Raw genomic sequence first — 7,374 nt, 5'->3', positions numbered from 1 at the left:
CCTTATACCGAAAAAGGTACTTGCGCTTTTTCCCTATGGAAATAGCGGTCAAAACTGGGACCAGTCCATCCGAAAGCACACTGAACTACTGAAGATGGCATTTGTGCTTTCGAGACGGACAATGCAACCTTACCAAATCGCTTCCCCAGTTCCCTCCTCGGCAATTAGAGTGCTGATTGGTAGTTTCTCGTTTTGATAAGGTCTAGATGCGGTGCTACTCATGAGACAGGCCCGGAACTATTGAAATTGGTTTCTTGGATGGGATGGGGATGACATCTAATTTTGTACCCTGGGCGCGGATAAATGGTACCTTTCGGGGAACCAGGCAATGTCTCAGAGCTATCTACTGCACCCAGGTAACTGTCTTGGTTTGCAACCACTCATCGTACGCGGCGGGTCCTCCGAACCGGCCATACCCGCTGCTTTTCCATCCACCGTGTGGCAAGACTGGTTCGTCGTGCACGGTGAGGGAGTTGATGTGGACAGCCCTAAAAGCTCATCAGCAAGTGACACGAGAAACCCGTGCGAGGGGTACTCACCCAGACTCAATCTGCTTAGCTACCCGTAGTCCCCGGAAGAGATTGTCTGTGAAAACTGCGGATGTGAGGCCGTATTCGGTGTCATTTGCCAGCGCCACGGCGTCTTCTTCAGTGTCGACAACCATGAGAGAAACGGTAGGGCCGAATGATTCTGCAGAATAGAGGTCCATATCCTTGGTGACATTGCCCACGATCACAGGCCGCAGGCTATTGCTGGGCTCCTCAGAGAGATCGCGTTCTCCAAAAACAAGGTCGGCACCCTTCGAAAGCGCATCGGACACTAAGTGCTTGTTTTTCTTGACTGCGGCGGATGCTACAAGAACTGGTGCCGGTGTATGTTTCCCGAACACTTTCTCGGATGCATCCACCAGCATGGTGCGGAATCGGTCTGCGATGGACCGCTGCACGATGATGCGCTCGGTGGACATGCAGATTTGACCGGACTAAAATCATGTCAACAACACTAGTGACAACCATCAGGCAAGAGCACTTACATGCATGAACGCACCAAGGCTACAGCACATGGCGGCTCTCTCTAGGTTGGCATCGTCTAATACAATAGCTGATGCCTTACCGCCCAGCTCGAGGACGACAGGCTTCACATATTTGCCAGCGGTTGACGCGATGATAGATCCAACTTGGGTACTGCCGGTAAAGCTGATTTTGCGAACGGCTGGATGGGCAATAAGAGCAGTGGTAACAGGCGCTGCATCAGAGGGTCGGTGGTAGACCACATTGAGACATCCTGCAGGAAGACCAGCTTCCCGGAAGATATCGCCAATAGCCCAGAAACACTTGGGGGACAGTTCAGAGCCTTTTAGAACTGCTGTATTGCCTGCAGCAAGTGGAAGAGCGATCGAGCGGGTCCCAAGTATATAGGGAGCATTCCTAAACGCAGATGGTTAGTAACCACAACCCAAGTCTGTGCTGATTCGTGCTTTGCATCTACGGTGGGAGGTTCATACCATGGTGCAATTCCCAAGACCACACCATAAGGCTCTTTGAAGACCATCGCACATTCACCCTCCTCGGACACGGATGGGACTGAGCCCTCGATGGACGGAATTCGTGCGGCAAAGTCCTTGATGAATCCAGCACCCAGTTCGAACGTCTTCTCCACGAACATTCTGCCCGCGCCTGTCTCCTCCATTTGATACCTGATCAACTCCTCCCTTCTGGAAAGCATAATGTCTGCCGCCCTCATCAGGATATCCCTACGGTCATACGGCTTTGTCTTGCTCCACGCGGAGAAGGCTGCCTTCGCCGCCGCCACCGCACGGTTGACATCGTCAATGGACGCACTGGCACAGCGGTCAATGACTTCACCCGTCGCAGGGTTATGCACATCGAAGATGGTTTCCGTCACGACCGATTCGTTGTTAATGATGAGCGGGATCACTCCCTTGCTGTCCGTACCGCTTGCAGACATCCTGGTTGTATTTTTTTTTTCTTAACTCTCCCCTTTCGGAACCAGCAGCGCCCGTGAAAAGGAATCGAATTATTGTAAGTCAAGTGAACGTCGTTATAAAGGAGTCAAGGTAGGTTAGCGAGGGGAGAGGCGTATTATATGTAAACGGAGAAAACGGGCGGGAGAGCAAAGGACGATCACAGAACGACGGCGCAACCAAAAAAGACTGACGGTTCCCAATAAGCATGGCCGTTGGAGACACTTATGCAGCTGCTAAAGTGAGGGGAGAGGATTTCGGTAACTTCTCCGGCAGTGGAGCCGACTCTGTGCAACTCCCGGTCCAGGAAACGACGATCTGGAGCCTTCTTCGGGACTACTCGTGGGTGTTACAGTCTTCTCATTCGCTCCTGGGAGTGGTACGCTTTGCAGCCCAATCGAGAATTTAGGAGTTCGTCCTTCCTCCCGGAACGTGATGGTCACAATTTGTCTTTGTTCATTTCGTCTTCACTGCAGATAAGATACGCAAGGGATGCAGGAAGACAACCAATCCAACTCCCACTCTTGAGGATGATCCTGGTTGTTTGTGCATGACAACACCATCAACACTGTCCGACTCTGACTCGTTTCTTTATGTTCCGGTACCCCCTGATGTCTGCGCTGCTGGCCAGGATGATGTTCGAGGCACGTCACTAACCTACGCCATGCATGCATGGAGAACAGCATTGGAATGCGGCCACGGTGGGGTTGGACACCGCAATTGGGTCCAATCACAACATGCTCCCACTTGTATGGTTCATTGTGCCCAATTTGCGGCCATGCTGCTTCCCGGCGTCTTCTGTAAGGTACCCCGATCCGGCTGTAAACCCCTAAACCCCTAAATCCTTAAATCCGAGAGAGCAATTGGGGTTGTTCTTGTGAGTGCTATTGGTCGCTACCATAAGTTACTTATTCCGTAAAACCGAGGTGGGTCTTCCAGATTAATAACGTTGGCAATAACATGATCTCCCAAAGTGTTTTCTGATATATTGACGCCCCCTGGAGAATCGGGACTCGGGACCTCTCACTGAAAAGATGTCCGTTCAGATGATCTGCGGTATCCCGTGATTTAACCAGAAAAGTACCGAGCAGCTGCGACATGAATAATCTATGTATCTCTTCTGCCTACATCATATTTACAATAACAACCAAATTGCGAGAAAATCCTACCAGGATATTGCGGGTGTCACCAAAGTTTTCCATGTCTCCCAAAAAGAAAAGAAAAGGGAAAAGAAGAAAATGCCTCATCTCCGTCGGCCGTCTCCAGCTGTCTATGTCTTGGCCCAATAATTGATAGCAATGAAAACTTAATCTGAAAAAGATTGAATTCTGACAGCCTGCCTTGCTGCAGTTGACTGTGGATAACCGCGGGTCCACCGTGCATCGATTCTTCTTCTCTACATTTACGTACTCTAAGCTCTTCGAAACTTCCGTTGGGGACCTTCGTTACACGCGATATACCCGCGTGAACCTTGGAAATCCTTCCTCTACTGACGATTCAGGGTTCAGAATAAAGTTTGATTCCGTCTTCCCATGGCTTTGGCGGCTGCGATACCGATTCCTGCACCTATGGAATGATCTCCCTCTTTCTGCAGGGCAGAAGAAGGTTGGGGCGACGAATGATCCACATCACACAACCACCAAACTTCATATGAAAAGGCCGAAATCTGTCTGTTGCTTGCTTCTATGCTCTAAATATAGATAGAGAGGGGATGCCATAGACCGGTAAGTGGATATCGTTGGATTATATATTGCAATTGGTTAGAAAAGCCCAAACAAACACCCGCCATGCATGCTTCTAGACGAGCAAAAGCCCCGTCGACAACCTTGAAATAATTAAAAAAAAAAAGGAACAAAGAATAGAAAAAGGAGGAAATCATCTAGTCCCTTACGCCAGCCATGCCTTTTGATCCTTGAATGCTTCCCTTGCCGTGGCGCATCATTACATGCTTCCCAAAGAAGCTTTCTCGACCGATAACCAATTATCGATCAATTACTTCCCAGCCCAGATCTTAGTCTCCGACGTTGACGCCGCCGAATTGCTCATGACCATATCTGCGAAGGGACACGCCGAGATAGTGGAAGGCGCAATGCTGGGTGCTATACTGGGGTTGCTGTGCACACTGGAGCGATCGTCGTCGCTCGAGCTGGCGGACGTGCTGCTGCTGTCACCCAAGATCTTCTTGTCGCCGAGGAATCCCTCCCGCTCGTCTAGTGTCATTTGCGACATCTCTTCAGCGTATTCTTCGCCGTCGCGGATCCGCCACTTGGCGATGAGATCGTTCTGGATCCAGATGATTTTGCCGATGGCGCGGACGAGGGCCACCTTGCGCTGCAGTTGCAGGCGCGGGTGTGACATCAGCGCTTCGGTGAAGATGTCTTGGATGAAGCCCAGGCAGGCGCCCATGTGGATGTATTCGATGTTGAGGGGGTGCATGCGTTCCTGTGCGGTGTGCATCATACTGATCAACCACAGTTAGACCTCGATATCAACACCGAATGCAATCGTCACGAAAGAAGTAAACTCACCCGACTTTATTCAGATACCGCCAGAACTCCGTCTGTGTGGGATCCGAGCAGAGCTTGGTCAGGTACCACCGGAGGAACATCTTCCGGCGCAGGATCTGGGGACTTTCTTCATTGTAGAACTCCTCGATCGGTCTCTCGTCGGCAGTATTCCGCGTGTGGAAGGCCCGGGCCGTGATATCCTGTTCCAGGAGTTTCTTGTAGACGATGTTGACGACAGCGGGAATGAGGGCTTTGATGTACTTGGAGCCGGTTGTCAGGGCTTCGACGTCAGCTGATAGGGATGGACCGTGTTAGCAATTGTTCACGACCCATGATAATCCACGGGAAGATAACAGTCACAGAAGAGCATACCGGAATTGAAGTCCAGGAAGTCTTGGAGATAGTTGATACGAGCTTCGAGCCGGGTATAGATTGCCTTTCTGTCGACATGTTTTATGGGTCGACTGGAGTCGAAGAATAGTCCTTCCATTTTGGTCTGCTTGGAGTAGGGGGAGGGAGGAGAGATGGATGATGTAAATGGAGGGGTGTTTGGTTTCCTTTTGAAGGATTGAACTAAGTGGAAGAGATCTTAAAGTCACGAACGCCTGGGGTTGGGTTGGAGTTATAGATGGGAAAGATAGAAGTATAGTCGAAGAGTCTAAGAAACGATGATGACTCAAGACGTGAACGGAGACGTGAGGTATTGCATGATTATATAGATCTATGGAAAATAAAAAATAAGAATAAAATAAATAAATAAAAATAATAATTGAGGATTAAATAAATAAAAACAGTTCAATTAAAAATAATTAATGATACCAAAGCCAGGGTAAGGGAGCAAGCATCACCATCATCCACACGGAACCCTCCCATGGTATCCCAAGCGGGAAAAAAAGCGCTCACAGGCAGATCTTTTTACCCTAAGAGGGAAAGAAAAAGGCAGGAAAAAAAGCCAAAAATACTGATAAATTCAACATCATTACGAGGCGCATGTCGTCAGGCCAGAGAAAACAAAAGGATCCCGAAACCTGGCGATATTCCCTACCGAGGATAGCAATTTTTTTTTTCTTCTCTTTCCCAGTGGTCTGATGCAGGGCCGCGCGACGGGGAATACTACTATGCACTAGCATGTCTTTGCTATTTTTCCTTTCTTTTTCCTTTCCTTTCTTTTTTTTTTTTTTTTTTCTTCTTTTTTTTTTTTTTTTTTTCTTTTTGTGATCCATTCCATGAGAAGGATCTTCCCTGTCTCTCTCCGGATTGAGCTGGTGAGCGCCTATTCTCTTCATGAAACACGTGGTGCGGTGGGTCAGAGGAGGTGCCTATTAATTTTCGCTTCGACATGATTGGACTTGGGGGAATTGATATTGATCCTTGGATTAGAATCAGTGACGGTCAGTCAGATATTATGGGATTTATCGGAGATGGAGATGTGAATGACGTGCAGTTTGCTTGTCTGATTCTCTGAAGCTCGGCAGGATGAGTCTTGCGAAGATATGTCTCCTATACTATACCACTATACTACTCGTAATTGACCCTATCGAACTCTACTGACTCGGTATGAAGTCATCGAATGTCAGTGTCCTTGAACGACCCCCTTTTATTTAATTTGTAGCTCGCTTAATTGAAGTACGCCTCTACGACACTTGAGGCAATCTCCTTCTACCGAAGACGTTCCCCATGTCTCACCGTGTACGGGGCATTCCGTCCTGTTAGTTCGAATGCCAGACGGACAAGGACATCTGGATGGGACTTTCTCCTAACTAATGGACCCGAACTATTCGGGTCCGATTCCCGACCGAGTCTAAGGGAAGAGTCTTTATATTAATTATGAGTGGACTACTGCACATATCTACTACTACTAGTAGTTTATTCCGGTTAACCCTAAACGGTTTTCATGCCAGGCTCACATCATCCACCAGTGGGTATGGTTTCAGAATCCTCCGGGAGGTTCATCATATACAATTACCAGAGCTACACGTAGCTATCGGAAGGGAGAGAGGTATCTCAGCCTCGATCCTTGACTCGTAACCGGTATAGAAGCCGTGGAAGGATTGGAAGAAAAGAAACAGGAACACGATCCCAGCCTGACAAGGATCTCAACCAGGGATGAGTAGGGAAAAAATGATGTCGTGTGATCGGAAAATATAGCCAGAGGTCTTTTCTTTCTCTCTTATCCTTCTAATTCCTCTAATCCACGGGTAAACTAAAGAAAAGTGGACCAAATGGGGTGATTTTTTTCTTTGAGTCCGGAACCCCCTTCCAAAGTTAATGCCATTGTGGCCTGATTCTGGGGCTCTTCCGACCCCCGTGACTAACAACACGATAATCGGGGATTTTTTATTTATTTTTATTTTTTTTTCCAATTAAGCGACCTGACCTCGGTTGAAGACTTAAAGGAACGCAATCAATTTTGTGATCTTTTGACTTCGGTTATGTTCGCGAAGGATTCGCTGACAGTGGAAAAGGCCCAAATTGTTGTGCATTTAAACTCGCAATGGATATCAAGTGGCTTGTCAAATACGAACGTCTTAATTCGCCGGTTCCTTCGGTACCATGATCGGCATCATGGAGTCAAATTCGAGAGGTAATTAACTACAGGGAATGTGGAATTTCGTAATCGAAGGAACCATTTTTTTCCCCTCTCTTCTCTATCTCTTGTCTTGTCCTTGGCCTGCTCAACTGCCGAGAAGTTAGAACACATGCCAATCAAACCTGCTCCATGAAAGGCCCTGGTTAATCAAATTGGATGTGAGATGTGACATTAGCCTGACAACGTTCGGCTTCACTCCCGTAACCGATTTCGCCCGGGAACGGACACTTAACGATTCTCGGATGTTAACGTCCCCGTTTCTCTCCACTTAAGCAGTCTGTCAGATCCACTGG

The 7,374-nt window shown here is 48.2% G+C and overlaps 2 protein-coding genes across 2 annotated transcripts; both read right to left on the bottom strand.

Moving 5' to 3' along the window:
* Positions 1-211: 211 nt before the first annotated feature.
* On the bottom strand, positions 212-2,251 carry BDV38DRAFT_196914 (aldehyde dehydrogenase). Its single transcript, XM_032052374.1, has 4 exons — positions 1,505-2,251; positions 1,034-1,427; positions 540-982; positions 212-488 (listed from the first exon to the last, which is right to left on the bottom strand). The coding sequence occupies exons 1-4, from the start codon at positions 1,966-1,968 to the stop codon at positions 344-346; spliced, it is 1,446 nt and encodes a 481-aa protein (XP_031909085.1). The 5' UTR covers positions 1,969-2,251; the 3' UTR covers positions 212-343.
* A 1,725-nt stretch (positions 2,252-3,976) lies between these two features.
* On the bottom strand, positions 3,977-4,981 carry BDV38DRAFT_274692 (protoglobin family protein; the record flags this gene model as incomplete). Its single annotated transcript, XM_032057884.1, has 3 exons — positions 3,977-4,445; positions 4,513-4,783; positions 4,864-4,981. 3 exons carry the CDS (start codon positions 4,979-4,981, stop codon positions 3,977-3,979), a joined length of 858 nt encoding a protein of 285 aa, XP_031909084.1.
* Positions 4,982-7,374: the final 2,393 nt, after the last annotated feature.

This window comes from Aspergillus pseudotamarii (genome assembly GCF_009193445.1).
Source record: "Aspergillus pseudotamarii strain CBS 117625 unplaced genomic scaffold BDV38scaffold_73, whole genome shotgun sequence".
Taxonomy (NCBI): Eukaryota; Fungi; Ascomycota; class Eurotiomycetes; order Eurotiales; family Aspergillaceae; genus Aspergillus; species Aspergillus pseudotamarii.
Note: the sequence above shows the minus strand (reverse complement) of the source record. Positions and strands in the feature narration are given on the sequence as shown.

Excerpts from the sequence above, each read along its gene's own strand:
- BDV38DRAFT_196914 (XM_032052374.1), bottom strand. The coding sequence starts at position 1,968 with ATGTCTGCAAGCGGTACGGACAGCAAGGGAGTGATCCCGCTCATCATT. Across the intron at positions 983-1,033 it reads GCCTTGGTGCGTTCATGCAT|TCCGGTCAAATCTGCATGTC; the intron begins GTAAGTGCTCTT and ends ACATGATTTTAG. Across the intron at positions 489-539 it reads GCTAAGCAGATTGAGTCTGG|GGCTGTCCACATCAACTCCC; the intron begins GTGAGTACCCCT and ends ATGAGCTTTTAG.